General features: G+C 39.9%; 1 protein-coding gene across 1 annotated transcript in view; it reads left to right on the top strand.

Moving 5' to 3' along the window:
- Positions 1–14,676, top strand: part of SPTLC2 (serine palmitoyltransferase long chain base subunit 2) — a 78,770-nt gene that overhangs the window by 21,603 nt on the left and 42,491 nt on the right. Inside the window, exons 4-9 of the mRNA XM_055716043.1 lie at positions 154–302; positions 639–763; positions 5,512–5,605; positions 8,297–8,402; positions 9,241–9,460; positions 11,273–11,399. Coding sequence (XP_055572018.1) covers positions 154–302; positions 639–763; positions 5,512–5,605; positions 8,297–8,402; positions 9,241–9,460; positions 11,273–11,399 — 821 coding nt within the window. The remainder of the gene's footprint in view (positions 1–153; positions 303–638; positions 764–5,511; positions 5,606–8,296; positions 8,403–9,240; positions 9,461–11,272; positions 11,400–14,676) is intronic.

Here is a 14,676-nt window from a genome sequence, read left to right as displayed (position 1 = left end):
TGATGAGGGGCAGTACTGAAATACTTAATGGTTGATTCTGTTGATTTTTTTAACATTTCGGTGTATATTCTAAGAAACTAAAATAAGAATCTTCTGGTGTATTTAATTTTTTTAATTGTGGGTGTCCTAATTTGTGGTGTTTTTAAAACACAGGTACACGGGGAGAGTGATAAAGGGCATTATTAATATGGGTTCCTACAACTACCTTGGATTTGCACAGAAGGCTGGGACTTGCCAAGAAGCAGCATCTAAAGTTCTGTCCCAGTATGGAGCTGGAGTGTGCAGCACTAGGCAGGAGATGGGTAAGTTGGAGCAAGATAGGATGTTCCCCTGATAGATGTTTCAAAGTCTGTAGTCCGATCACAGGTCTTTGAAACTTTACTTGTTCTACACTTTACATTAATCAAAAAAGAAGCTTTTACTTCAGGGGAGACAAATTGACTTGCTGGGTCTAGTTTGCATGGCACAGCAGTTGGCGCTCTTATTTTCATATATATATATATATATTATTTTTTCCCAGTGTTCCCTTATGGGCCTTTAAATAAAGAGCAGCCTGATTGGTGGAAGTTCTTCTCATAGTATATAGCAATAGTGAAAGCTTCTTCTCACTCTGAATTTCTCACCTGTTTTATGTGCAGGAAACTTGGACAAACATGAGGAGCTGGAAAAGCTAGTTGCCAGGTTTCTAGGTGTGGAATCTGCAATGGCGTATGGAATGGGGTTTGCAACCAACTCTATGAACATTCCTGCTTTAGTTGGCAAGGTATGGCTTCAGTCACTGGCTAAAGCTCATCTAACAGATTCTGCTGGTTGGGTTTTCTAGAAGCCACTTGTTTGGTTTTAGTTTTCTTCGGTGGCAAGCCCTGCAGATACTCTCTGTGGAAACTCTCACAGTATGCATTTCTAACCTCAGGAAAAATCTTCTTGGGGAAACAGCATCCATGGGACCAATACCAGTCCAGATCTTGCCCTCTTTCTGGGGGAGAGCCTAGCATGTGAAGGATCGCTTCCTCAGGCTACTCAGTGTATGAAATGGTGGCTGATTAACAGGCTGATTGGCTGATGGTATTTTGATGTTCTTGAGATGCTATGAAGTGATTGTGTCAGTGAGACACACAGATAAGCTGCATTGCATGTTGGTACATACTGAATTTATTATCTCTGAGCGACAGCTGAAAAATCGTTCCATTGAAGGAGCAAAATCCTAGTAGAAAAGCTATTTGAGAGAAACAAGGTCAAATGCAAAGACTGATGATGTCTGCTGTGTGCCCCATAAAACAGTACACAATGCAGCCTGGGTGTCCTGCTTGGGTTTTTTAGTGATTGGAAAATGAAATTAAGAAATCTCTTTGTATCTTCTGATGCAATGTATATGTTCCCTTAGCTCCTACTTAGAGTAAAACAGTGCAAGTACTGGAACTGGTTTCTCTTCTTGAAAATGGTTTGCTGTTAGCCTGATACTACTAGCCTGTTGGAATTCTTTGATCCTCTGTAGCGAATTATTTCCCTCTATTCAATTTATTTATTTTTCCACTTCCTGAGATCACTTTGTAAATTCTTCCATTTACGGTATCTACAGACTATAAAATTGCTGCCTTGTTTTTCCTGGCAAATCTCTTCTTGACTAGTTGTAGTGTCGTCCTGCATGCATCCTGCATATTATTTGTAATAATGAAGCAGCACTGTTTACATAATATCTCTTTTCTTTTGGTCTTTTAAGTTCTAAATATCAGATGCTTTCCATAATGAAAGGCATTTTTGAGTCCCATGCGAGAGAGAAATTCAGTGCTTCAAATCCTGTCTTTCTGAAGTCAAGTACTTCAGCAGTACTATGATTTTGAACCATGTGTGTTACTCCTGACGTATCTTTTACTTGCATTTCTCTATTCTTTATCTTCCCACATTTTCTCTTCAACAGAAAAATAATTCTTGATTTCTGTGAGACCTTTTGAATTCAGAACACACGTGGTCAGATACGTTTAAGTAGACTTCTGTCTGTTGTAAGTCAGTACAAATTGGCCATTACTGCAAAGTGACTGAACTTTTTTTCTGGGGATATGAATCCCACTGTATATCTTTAATATCTTATGAGAATAGCCTTGAGATAACTTACTCAGCTCCTTAGTTTTCACATTTGAACTATAACAGGTTTTGTAACCATTGAGAGAATCCGAATGGTGAATTTTAAGGCATGTATCATACCTGTTTTCACGCACATAACTTGGATGTTTACTAAACCAGCTTTTTTTATAAATGGATACAGCAGTCTGTACTGTGTTAGTAATGAGCATGCTTAGATTTTGTGCACTTTAAATCAAATAGTAAGAAGCCCCTGCCTCGTGACACTAGAAGTGCCCTTATACTCAGGTGAATACTCCAAAAAGAAAATGCTTTCCTCTGAAGAAAAGAGTTCTTGTCAAATGAACCATTTCACAGCTCAGAACATTCACTAAATACCTTTTTTTGCCTGCCTGAAGCAGCTTCCCATTGCACTTTTCTTCATTGTCTGCAAATACAGACTCGCATAAATCCTGAATTCTGGCACCACCCAGTACACAATGGGCTGTGTGTGCACAGCCTGTTTGGCAGTGCTTTGGTAGACTCTTCAGTAATGCCAGAAACTCTCGTGCTTGATTAAACTCTTGGGCTCTCATATTTGTGCTACTGTTTGTGTCTCTCTGCATGTCCTGTGTACATTTTCAGGTGCAAAGCTGCTTGGAACGCAAATTTTTGGATGTTTGGCAAATATAATCAGTAATGGCTTCTGCATTTGGCTAGAAGCAGTTTCTTCGACAGTCAGGAGTATGATTTGAAGCAAGTAGTTATTAACATTGTATCTGGGCACCTATATTGCAACTTAATTAGCTTGTAACACAAACTACTGCAATAAAGTTACTCACGTATATGTAATACTGGACCAGCTGTTCTCTTTTTGCTCTGTGGAATCCTGAGGCGCTTGGTTTATGTTGCTACTAGATCCTCTTTTCATAGCAACAAATATGACTTGACTATCCGAGGAGGATCTGTCTCTACCCCATAATCTGGTGGTTCAGCATTGGTCAGCAAAAGGAATTCAAAAGCTTCATTAGCGTTACCTGGTTGATCTTTATTCACTATGCCTTGTTAACAGCAGCTTCTACTAAGCAGGTGCTGAAAACAGGTATAGTTTGTGTACACTAAAAGTTGTGTTTCAGCACTGTTAAAGCATCAGTAAAAACAGGTCTTTCTGCACCTGGCAGTTTGCAGCAGGAGAGACCCACAGCTGACAGCCAAGTTTTTGGCTGCCTGGTACAGTCACTGCCAAGTATGCTGAGTCTAGAGCACAAATAATGTGAGATTTGAGGATTGCATAGTCCGAAGTTGTTAGACCATTTGGAGGCTAAGCTAGGACTTAAAAGTTGCCTGTTTTGGAGTAAGTGTCATTAATGTTACTGTAACTAGCTAATAACAGCATTCTGTACTGGCTGTAGCATAGAGCTTTTCATCATAGATCTGGACTGACAGAGGCGAGATAATGGAATTAGAGCAACGGTGCTTGAAGGATTTGGTTTTGGTTGTAAGAAAACTGATTTCCCATGTATTGTTAGTTTGTGAAACTAAGTGCTCAGGGTTGAATTACACAATTTGTGAGCAGTGCTTTTTGACAAGATGTGGTGTTCACATCAGTTTCCATGTCTGCTTTGTAGGATGCATTGGGAAGTCTGATCTTCACTGGCATATATTTTTCTGGATACCAGTAGACTGATCTCCAATTAGCGTTAGTCTTCTGGATGCTCTCTTAATTATTAGTTTGTTGCTAAATGCAACTGAAGTCTTACTGTTGTAGTAGCAGGACTCAGTTTTACATACGATCATCAGTGATTGCTGTGCTGTACCAGTGTGCTTTGATACTTTGCCCTCTCTCTAGTGGCAGACAATACTAGACTTTACTTCCTCTTCAGTTTTAAATTTTTTTTTTTTTTGGTCTAACTGAATGTCCTCTTCTGTTACACAGGGGTGAAGGGAGCCTGCTCTTCAATTTGTTAAATCTACTTTCTCTGCCAAAAGCCTTGTATTTGTTTTTTTTTATGGAGAAGCTCCTTTGGGACTATTAATCTCTTCTCTTTTTTTAAACTATCATTTTTCCTGGTTCTGACCATTTAAGAAGGATACTAGTACTGGATTATTATATTCAGTTTTTGGTAAAGTAGTGTTTAACAGCAATGCCCTCTGACATGGTATACATACTCGGTCTGGTATAGTAGTTCCACAGAGCAAACACTAGCTGGAGATTTCCATGCTTCTTATGCCAGTCGCTGAAATGTGCAGTGTTAATCCTTGTAACAACAGTTTGAACACTTGAGATTTAGTGTAGTTTCTGAGGAAAATCAGTCTCGAGCTTTCCCAGGCTGTAGAGTATTTCTAGGTACGTTACAATTCTAGTGCAAAATTTTCTTTATTGTGGAGAAAATACTCTGATTGTTTGTGACACCTCCTTGTGTAACTGTAGGCAATGCTTTTTCACAGTCCGTTCTAGTAACTCATTGCAGGGAAGAAATGTTCTTGACTCTTCCCTCCACCAGTTGTTAATAGAGAAACACAGAACAAACACGTGTTTACTATCAGATCTTCAGCATCTTGACACGCCTTTTGGATTTTTAACTTAACAGTTTATGGAGTTGTGGAAGATTTGCATAGTAATTGGAGTGGGCCAAGGTTATTTAGAAATATTATTGCTCTTGTACAAACTAATCCCCCAGTATGCGTTCCAGTAGTCCATAGTGATAACACTGTGACTAAATGTTCAGCCTAGTAGTACATTACTGACCTGTAATGCTTGCTGCTCTCAAAACAGATGTATTCTGATTTGATATTTGAAGAACGTATCTTCCCTTGTTTGAAAAAACAAGCAAGTTCAATGTAAAGTTTAATGGCTTCAGAAAACTCAATTTCACTCTGCGGTTTTGGTTTCCACTTCCTGTTTCTTGTATGTTACCTCCATCTAGAAAGTTCTTAATAGTTCTGTTCATCAAAGAAAATTAGTCCCTTTGGTACCACTGAGGACACATGGGGTTTAGTCAGTGCTTACCTCCTAATGTATGAAATAGTGAAACTTTGGTAAGGGCTTTAATCCAGGGCTTTGGTGGGCTGTGTCTTAGCACCAGTGTGGACTTGCTGAGTGAATGGCGGCCAGCTGCTCTGCTCTGTTCTACCTGGCTGCAGAGGAGGATGAATATCACAATTGAGAGATTCATGTGAGATATTCAGGCAGATTCGGCTGGAGGACTTCTGGGAAAAGTGAAACTTAAGTGGTTCTTTCTGTTAACAGCAGCTGTGTATTTTTATTTGCCGTACTAAGGCTGCAGATTGTTCCTTAGCAAGTCTTGCCTCGACTAGCTGCATTTATGTTGGAAGTGTGTTTGTTTTTTTTTTCCTAAATGATCTCTAAGCAGTTCAGAGCTGAAAGGTGTTATATGTTTGGCTGTGAAACATAACCTTTTTAATATCTTCCTCTTTCCTCTTCTAATTCAGGGCTGTTTGATTTTGAGTGATGAACTGAATCATGCATCACTAGTGCTTGGAGCAAGACTGTCAGGAGCAACTATTCGAATCTTTAAGCACAACAGTAAGTACCAGATGGTGGACTCTACCTTTCTGCAGACGTTGTAGATCAGATACACTCTAATCTATCTTCTGATAGTTGGAAATTCAATTTCATGCAAGGCAATCAATTGCTGGTTACCTGAAAGGTCAGAAGATGGCTGCAACTGAGAATTTAATCATCCTGAATTGGATATCTTTTGATATCTTCATTCTCAACTAATAACACTTTTATCCTGAAGCTCTTCTGGCTCACATCCTCTAACACTTTTATCCTGAAGCTCTTCTGGCTCACATCCTCTGCATATGAAGAGGAACATTTGCTGCCCTTTGGCAAGTCTGGAGGCACTAGTGTCTTAACATGGCTTCTTGTTACTTGGGTAGCTCAGCATGGTTAGTCTATTCTAACGGTCCATGTCACATAGTAATGCAATTTTGTAGTGCTCTAGGTTATAGCCTGGGAGATCAAGTTTAATTTTAGGGCCAGATGTCAACATGATCCTACAGTAACAAAAGCTTATGAATGCACATGTCCTAGCTAAACTAGACAGCCATGCATTGGTACAGTATAGTACAAAAGGAATTTGGGGGGCGTGACACACAGATTAATTTCACTGACTTGCTTTAAGCATTTGTTTCCAAAATGTACAGAATTTTCACCTTGCTAGTTTCAGCTTCCTCCAAAGGGAGGTATTTAGAATGACTTTAAAATTAAAAATACGTAGGAATTCCTTCTTTTTTTCTTAATGAAATAGGTGCCTGGTTGTTTTGGTTAGTAAAGCTGCTACCTTCATTCTTTAGCAACTCCTAATATGTTTTATACTATCAATCTCTGAGATGATGATGATGACTTGCTCTCTGAAGTGTGTGGTGCTGACAGCAAAGCTTGGGTGGCTGCAATTATTTTCCTTTCTTCGTCCTACTTGACAGTGGATCCTCTGATGTGCTTATGGCTTCTTTTGTGTTCTCTTGTCCTCTATCATTTGAATAATTTTCTTTACAGAAGTGTAGAGCTTACTGTTACATTCAGTGATTCATTTAGTTATTTATTTAGTTTGCTCCCTTCATAACTCTTGATTGCTGAGCAAGATCACAAAAGCTTTATATTAGGCTTCTGCGTTTGTATAGATGGACATTGCATCCCAGTTCCAGAATTTCAGAGAACACTGGTGACAAACACAGTTTGGGTTATGAGGAGAAGGACTTAAAAGCTCTGCTGTGATGAGAAAAAATAGATGATCTGTGGGAACGGGGTACAAACTGTGAGCAGTGGTGAGACTGGGGGATGTTCTAGAAACCTTATAGATGGTGGGGATCTGTGAAAGAATGGAGTGGCAGATTAGAATCAGAAGGCACAATGCAAGCAATGATCTTGGCTTGCCAAGATGATGATCATTTCATAGTTATGTATACGTTCTGTATGCTACTCTTGTTACACCCTATGCTGCCTTAGTTAACTTAATTTTCCTGAGATATAAATGGCTTCATTCATTTCTGCTTTTTTAGAAATTATGGAGAAAGAAAAAAAAAAAAATCATCCCCCTTAAAATCCTTGCCAATGTTTTCATTTTTCTTTTATCTCGTTCTGCACTTTGTCTTTTTTGTTAAGGTCAGACCTAGTTCCCAGCCTTTCCCTCTTCCCTGAGAGATCAGAGCAGAAGTTCATATACCATTGTTCTCTCTAACTGTACTAAACTTGTCCTTTCTTCATTGAGAGATCTGTTGGAGGTGGGGACTCACCGATTTCTTAATCTTTGTCTTTTTCTGAACGTTAGCTGTCTTTTAACAGTCTATTAACTGAATTACTTTGCTGGCTAATTTCTGGTCTAATTTCTAGTTCACAAGCTCCTCTTGGTGCTACAGCTGCCCTAGTCTATCAGTCCTCTTTTCATGGTTGTGCTGTTTTTTCATGCCCTAGTGTTTTTATCTGTCTCTTGCACAGCAGTTTAGCTTTTATGGTTTTATTACTCTCATCTCCATTCCTTTCCTCAGTGGTTTTTTTTCGGGACTAATTTCGCATGTATTTATTTTCTCACGTTAGCCAAGTCTCCTAGGATCATGTCAAGTGTTCGCAGCCAAGGCTAGTAAGGTTTCACAATACATTGGTACTAACAACTTCATCTGTCTAGTTTCTGATATGCTGAGCACTGTCCTCTTTCTTACACTGGTGGTTCTTTCTTCTTTCTTTTCTGTTTTTGGTTTAGTAGCTTCCTTTTCCACACCTCCAGTCCCTTCAATTTCAAACAAAGTAATAAAAAAAGTACATTTGCTCCCCTTTCTTGTTCTGCACTTTGGTCTGCCTTCTACTTATCTTTTGTTGATTGTCCTTGAGCTTGCTTGTTCTTTTTTTGAGTTATTTCTATCCACAAGGACACACTTACTACCTAAATTGCTTTCTCTTTTCCTCACGATGAGATACCTTCTTTTTTTTCATATTTTTTTTTCCTTCCTTGTTTGCTGTTTATGCCTGATGCTCTAACTCGTGCTTTTAGCTTAGGATGATGAAATTCTTCCTCAGAATTCATAGTGTCACACGTTCCCTTTAATCTTATCTGTGGGCCCACAGCTAGACAAAGCCCATGCTTATTGACTTATGTATGGTCTGTCCTCCACACTGGAGCAGTTTGTGCATTTCTGGAGTATTGCTGTCTTTAGTCATGTCAAAGCTCAAGCTAGTAGCTGTTTTGGTACCATTTAACAGTAATTTCTGGTGCAGATATGCAAAGCCTGGAGAAGCTGCTCAAAGATGCTATTGTGCATGGGCAACCTCGTACACGGAGGCCCTGGAAAAAAATTCTTATCTTGGTGGAAGGAATATACAGGTACAAACTATTCTTTATATTCCTAAGACTCTCCACATGAGATCTAGCTGCTTAGTATTTGGGTTCTTTTGCCAAATCAACTATGAATATTGTCACTTCATAGTTCTTTCATTAATCTCATCTGCAAATTAAATTGAGTTATGTATGTCTCACATCCTAGACTTTCTGTTGCTAGTACTGTAGCTGCACCTGGTGTTATCACAATGCTTCTCACATCCTGATTAGACTATAGAAATTAATTAATCTAAACTGATTATTTACATCACAGCTGAGGTCTTAAATTGCTTGTCCATTCCATTCTTTCTGTGCTCACTAGATGATGCTAGTGTGAATGGAATTGTGTAAATTGAATGTTTTTGCTGAGAGTGATTAGGAGCATGTAGTAGGCTTAGCAGTGTTAGGCATTTAAATCATAGTGACTTTCAGCACAAAAAGGGGGCATTTTGGAGTGCTACTAATGAGAGCCTAGTCAGTGCTTAAACTTGAAAACAAAAGGTAAGTAGATGTCAAATCGGAATACTGACATTAAGGTGGAAGTAGAAATGGGGTAACTTACATAATTGTCACTGAACACGTTCCTTTGCCTTAACTTACTGTTGCTGCTACTATCTAGTCTGTCAGCATCCTAGAGATGTTAAACAGGTAGAAAGTAGAGATCTGGGCCCCAGGTGCAAGGAGGAGTTATTATTCATCCCTCTGCAGAACACGATATGTCTAGCAAGTTGTATGTGTTCATAAATACTGAAAGAGTGAAGAAGAAAAAGCTTAGTGGCTTTAGGCTCCGTAAGGAGGCCGCAATCATTAAATCAACTTACACTGATTTTCTGTTTCTCAACAGTATGGAGGGATCCATAGTCCGTTTGCCTGAAGTGATTGCCCTTAAGAAGAAATACAAGTCCTATCTGTACCTTGATGAGGCTCATAGTATAGGTGCCCTGGGTCCCAGTGGCCGGGGTGTGGTGGAGTACTTTGGACTCAGTCCTGAAGATGTAGATGTTATGATGGGAACATTCACCAAAAGCTTTGGAGCTGCTGGAGGATACATTGGGGGCAAGAAGGTAAAAAACTGGGAACCATGTGTCTGTTTTAAGGCTGGGGTGGTAGAGTCCTTCACTAAGCATTTAAAATTTGATCTATTTTAAGTACCCTGACTGTCCTTTGTTTCATAATTTTATATACTGCCCACTGCAGTGAAAGTCTGTGCAATGCAGAAGAGTCTAGTCTAGTAACGTACCTCATAACTGTATACTTCTCACCTTGTCAGCGCTCATCTCAGTTTGCAGAATGTACAGCAGTGGTGTGGTATCTTTTTAGAAACTGCTAGGAGCAAAGAAAGCAGGGATTTCTTAATGTTACTTTTAATGAGACTTGCAGGAAAAACATCAAAAGCTGAAGTTTTTCCATCCTGTTTCGAAGGAGAATTCCTTTCGTGGGTTAGTCTGGCAGAATTGATTCCCTGTGGACTCCAACAGTTTGCTTTCTAAAAAGACAGTTCCCTTCTTGGGTGGCTTTTTGGCTACTGACTCTTTTATTGAAATGTCTTCTAGGAAGCGATGCCCTTGCTGAACTCCTCCTGTTGGGAGGGATGGTGTAGACAACGGTGTGTGTCCCCTTTCTTGTATCTTCAAATGTATCTCACAGATCAGGCTTCTAAGCTTTACTTGAGAGCAAAATTCTACGATTTTCCTACCAGGACAGTAATTTTTTAGATACTGATGGTGACAGTTAGTTCAGCCCATCTAAGTGGAGATGGAACTTGCCGATGTTCCTCTTTGGGAGTTGACTGCAGTTGGATTAAAATTACCGACGTCTTCCCCAGAAGAAAGCACCATATTAATCTTTTTGGAGTGGTAGTGAGCTAGTGGGATTAATTCCCTTGGTGTAAGGTGAAGCAGCTGAGAGTCCTTCACAGCTGTCGTTTAGCTACTGTTTGAGGGATTGCTCCAGGGGTAAGAGGCCTTAAATCTTCTTACCTAGTTTATTTCGAAGTCCCTTTACAACTTCCTTTAATTTAACAGACTCCAGGCACACAGCAACATGAAATTGAACACTTCCACATATTTCTGTAATACATTCTCAGCTTGTGCAATCTGCAGGGCCATCATTATTAATTCTATGGTAGCACAAGATGGACTCTGTCCTGGCATTCTTACTGGTGGTGTTAATACTCTGCTGGAGTGGACTGGGTATTTTAGAGTGGTTTTGTTACAGTTAACAACAAGCAGACTAGATCTGTGGTGTGTTGGTCCTTTATTCCTACGTGACCTGGTTTTCCCCTTTAACAACTGTAGCAGGTGTGTTTAACTGGGAAATGCAGGAGGGGTAGGCTGAGGTGTTTGCACTCCTAAATTGCACTTGCCACTGTATTTATATTGTGCTGATAAATGGGAGAAAGTATGTTGTGACCTATTCCCGTTTGGTGACTTTTGTGGGGAAACAATTATATTGAACATGATACATAAGCACCTACAGATCCTGCTCCCCACTGTTTCATTTGTTTTATACTCCCACTCTTATAATAAACACTTTTGAAACATAGCCTGCGCACAACCTGAGTAATGCAAGCACCTTTTTGCAATCCAGTACTGGTGGTATTAGCTAAACAAGTCTGTCACTGGCATTTGTCTGTGATCAACACATGTTCTTGCCCTGTGATATAATTATGGGTTGTCATGTCTCTGCTGTTTGCTTTTCAACTGTTGATTATTTGTGTCATAAATTCAATCGTTGAGATACCTGTTCTCTTCCAGCACATTCTGAAAGAGGTTTCTTGTGGTGGCCCATTTTATTGTGTGATTAAGACATGACAGTAAAAGCATTTCTGTTCAGTGCTGGGAAGGCGATGTATGATGCCTCTTGTGTTTTGCTAGGAACTGATTGATTACCTCAGGACATATTCTCACAGTGCTGCGTATGCATCATCAATGTCACCTCCCGTCGTGGAGCAAATCATCACCTCTGTGAAATGCATTATGGGTGAAGATGGTACGACTGTTGGTGAGTCCTTCTAACAATAAGCATGTGGAAGGGGGAAGCCAAACAGACTTGTTATCACTTTGGCAGATAACTCATTCAGTGGACACATTCATAATTATCTGTTGGTACATGTAGACTTGAAATTTCTCTATCAGTCAACCAGTTTACTGTCCTACTTAGCAGATCAGCCTGGTAACAGCACAAGGAGTTTCCAGCTAGAGGTAAGTCATCTTAGCCTTATCTAAGACACAATATTGTCTTGTATTCATTTTTGTTCCATGTAGCTTTTCTAGCCTCCTTCTTTCTCTTCGCCATTGTTTCTTTATTTGCCCCAATTTTTAGATTGCTTTCAGAGTATTTTGCTGTCTTTTACAGTCAAGACCAGCAGTCTTGTGTGCTGGTTACTGCAGGGGCAATGCTTTTGATTTTCATCTGTAGTATAACTTGATGTTTGCACCTCAGTTAAAGTAAATCCAGGAATGTTTCTGAAACCTCTTTTTACCTGGGGACCTAGAGGCAGTTTTCAAAATCTGTAGACTTAATGCACCAGGAGAAGAAATTCAGTGTATTTGTCTTTATTATCTTTAGGTTTTTTTCGTTATGAAAGTTAGAAAGGGGAAATCTGTACTAGTCTCAATGCATTCAAAATCAAAACCAGAAATTCTTGTGTTTTATTTGCCTAGTGGGTAGCAGCTTCCTTCAGTTCTAGCATAAAGTAAATAGCTTGCACATGTGATGTGTAAGATACCTTGGAACTGAAACGGTACAACACCTTCTGTGTGGGATATGTTTCCTTCTTCACAGGTAATGAAAAAGTTGTGAGCAGCTCACACAGGATGACAGTGTGTGTAGTCTGAGGATCTGTCAGTGCTGTTCCGAGAATCTTAGAATTCAAACTGCAGATTATATTCAGTTATGGGAGTTTCAGGCATCTGGCCACGAGGTGGTGGTGTATACTGAAGAACTGTACTTGCCTTTGCACATGGGTCATCTGCCCATCTAACCTGACAGATAACCCCTACAATGAGAAGGCTTGCTGGAAAAATGAGTTAAGAATGTTTCTGCTATAACAGATTTCATTCACTTTGCTTACATTGTCTGAGAACAGAGAGTTAAGTGCCAGCAATTGGTATTGGCAGTTCCTCAATAGAGGAGTCGTTACTGAAGCAAGTACAGCCAGACAGCAGCCTGTACCTGTGCTAGCACTGAGTGCTTCCCAGTGGTTCATGTGAGATACCTGTACCATCCAAGAGTTGTCCTCAGTGCTGCTCTCAAGAACAGATGTTAACCAAGCTGCAAACTATGTGAAAAGTTGTGCAAAAGGGCTGGTCTTGTTGTCATCTTAGAAGCAACTGAGCTCTTTCTAGCTGATGATTTGCCAACAGTCTGTGGTTTGCTTGGCGTTGCTTGTTTTGGGTTTCTTCCAGCATCTGTTTTCCTTAATGAAGCAGGAAGCAAGGAATGTGTAACTGATTTCTGTTTGCAGTATTCAGACTCAGGCATTTTTGCCCTTTTCTGAGGCTACAGTGTGATGTTTATTCAAGCCAGGAGAATGGAAGCAACTTCCACTCCAGACTGTTCTCCTGCCATTATGCCAGCAAGATCCCTCAGGCCTGAAAGGTGAACCAGATCAGGAAACAATTTGGCAAAAAAATAAACACAAAAACTCAAAAGGCCTTTTTTTGTTGTCATGTTGCTTAAAATGCATGTCAGGCTACATCCTGCTAATTTGAAACTCAAGAGTAGTACCAGAATTCCTAGCCATTCTTTCTATTGAGAAAAGAATTGGTTTTGGTGTTTGAAAGCTGTGTCATTTCAAAGAAGCCTCTGCATGTCTGATTTCTGTATAAGCTGTAGCACTTTGCGGAAGTGCTGGATGCAACAGCTGGATAGCCAAAGTCCTGTCTGCTCATACTCAAAGGATTTCTCAGCTGCAGGTCTCATGAAAGTGTTACTGGCTTTCCAAGCATGTAAGTCAGCCTTAAGCACCTCATAGGATGATCTCTGCATGGAAGTGCTTCTCTGTTCATGTTCTGCGCAGTGCTGCTTCCCTGTCATGCATTTTTTTAGATGCCTTAAGGCTCTAGAGATAATATTACTTTGTAGGCATTTTCTGTGGATGAAGTTGGCAAAAGCTCAGTTGGGTGAATTGAGCAGCTGCTTAGCGATAGCATGACAAAGGTGTTTTGTTTTGTTTTTTTTTTTGTTTAAGGGCTTTGGCTGAAAAACTTCTGTTTGGATTCTGTGGAATTATGGGTGGGGCTCTGGAGGGCCACTGCCTGCAGTTGGTTTGACTAGTGAGTAAATGTGGAGTAGAGTGGTGCTGGTAAGAGTTGTTGGCTGTGGAAGACAAGTAGAGGAATAGTGTTAAACAGGGCCACTGGTAAGCACCTCTGAATCAACTGGGTATTACAGAAATTTCACTGCTTTTAAATTAGTTAAGGTGAACTAATGGATGAAGGAAAACTGAGATAGGGCAATGATTTTACAAGGGCACAGGAGCTGGAATCAGAACAGTAGATGGCTAGCTCCCAAGCCTGACTTTTGGGCCACAGCTAAATCCTTTAATGGCTTCAAGAATGCTTTTTTGAAAAGAACCTGTGCAGCTTCTTTGTCTGCCTGCTTCTGTTTACCACACACAGTTTGTAAAAGCTGCTGTCCTCCATGGCATCAAACCTTTGTGGAAATTGAGATGGTCTGTAGCTGATGAGGCAGTAGTAGTAAGCAATTAGTTTTTGAGGATGAAAGGGTTTTTGTGTATTATTTTGCTAGAATAAGTTGATTCTCTCGTCTTGCACTTCAGGTTATTTCTAAATCTAATGAAACATCTGGAGGCTCTAAACTTACAATACAAGGCGTTGTAGTTAGTAAAACTTTACATAACTAAAAAAAGCAAATAGCTCCTTTCAGATCTTTCCAGCAAGCTGCCAGTGACTAAGTAGGATATTAGTAGGAGGCAGCACGGACAAAACGCAGATGCTATGAGAAGCTGAATGGCTGCTTACAAAGAACGTAAGATGGATGGTGTGCAAGTGTGCTGCCTGAATTGGGACAGTAGTTTCTTGTGTTGATTTCTGTTCGAACTATTCTGTTCTCTGTAGTGTTTATGCATGTAAGTGACTAGCAAGCCTCAGACTTTCTGAAGGCAGTTATGGGAATATAATTATAGATAAATACAAGTATATTACTTGCTTCTTCATCCAGACTGTAAAAAACAATCCACAGCCAAAGCAATGGCAAGAGCTATGTTAATGGGTTCTTGGTAATGGTGCTTCTGAAACTCCTCTACATTGTTATC

This window comes from Falco cherrug, chromosome 7, assembly GCF_023634085.1.
Source record: "Falco cherrug isolate bFalChe1 chromosome 7, bFalChe1.pri, whole genome shotgun sequence".
Lineage (NCBI taxonomy): Eukaryota > Metazoa > Chordata > Aves > Falconiformes > Falconidae > Falco > Falco cherrug.
Note: the sequence above shows the minus strand (reverse complement) of the source record. Positions and strands in the feature narration are given on the sequence as shown.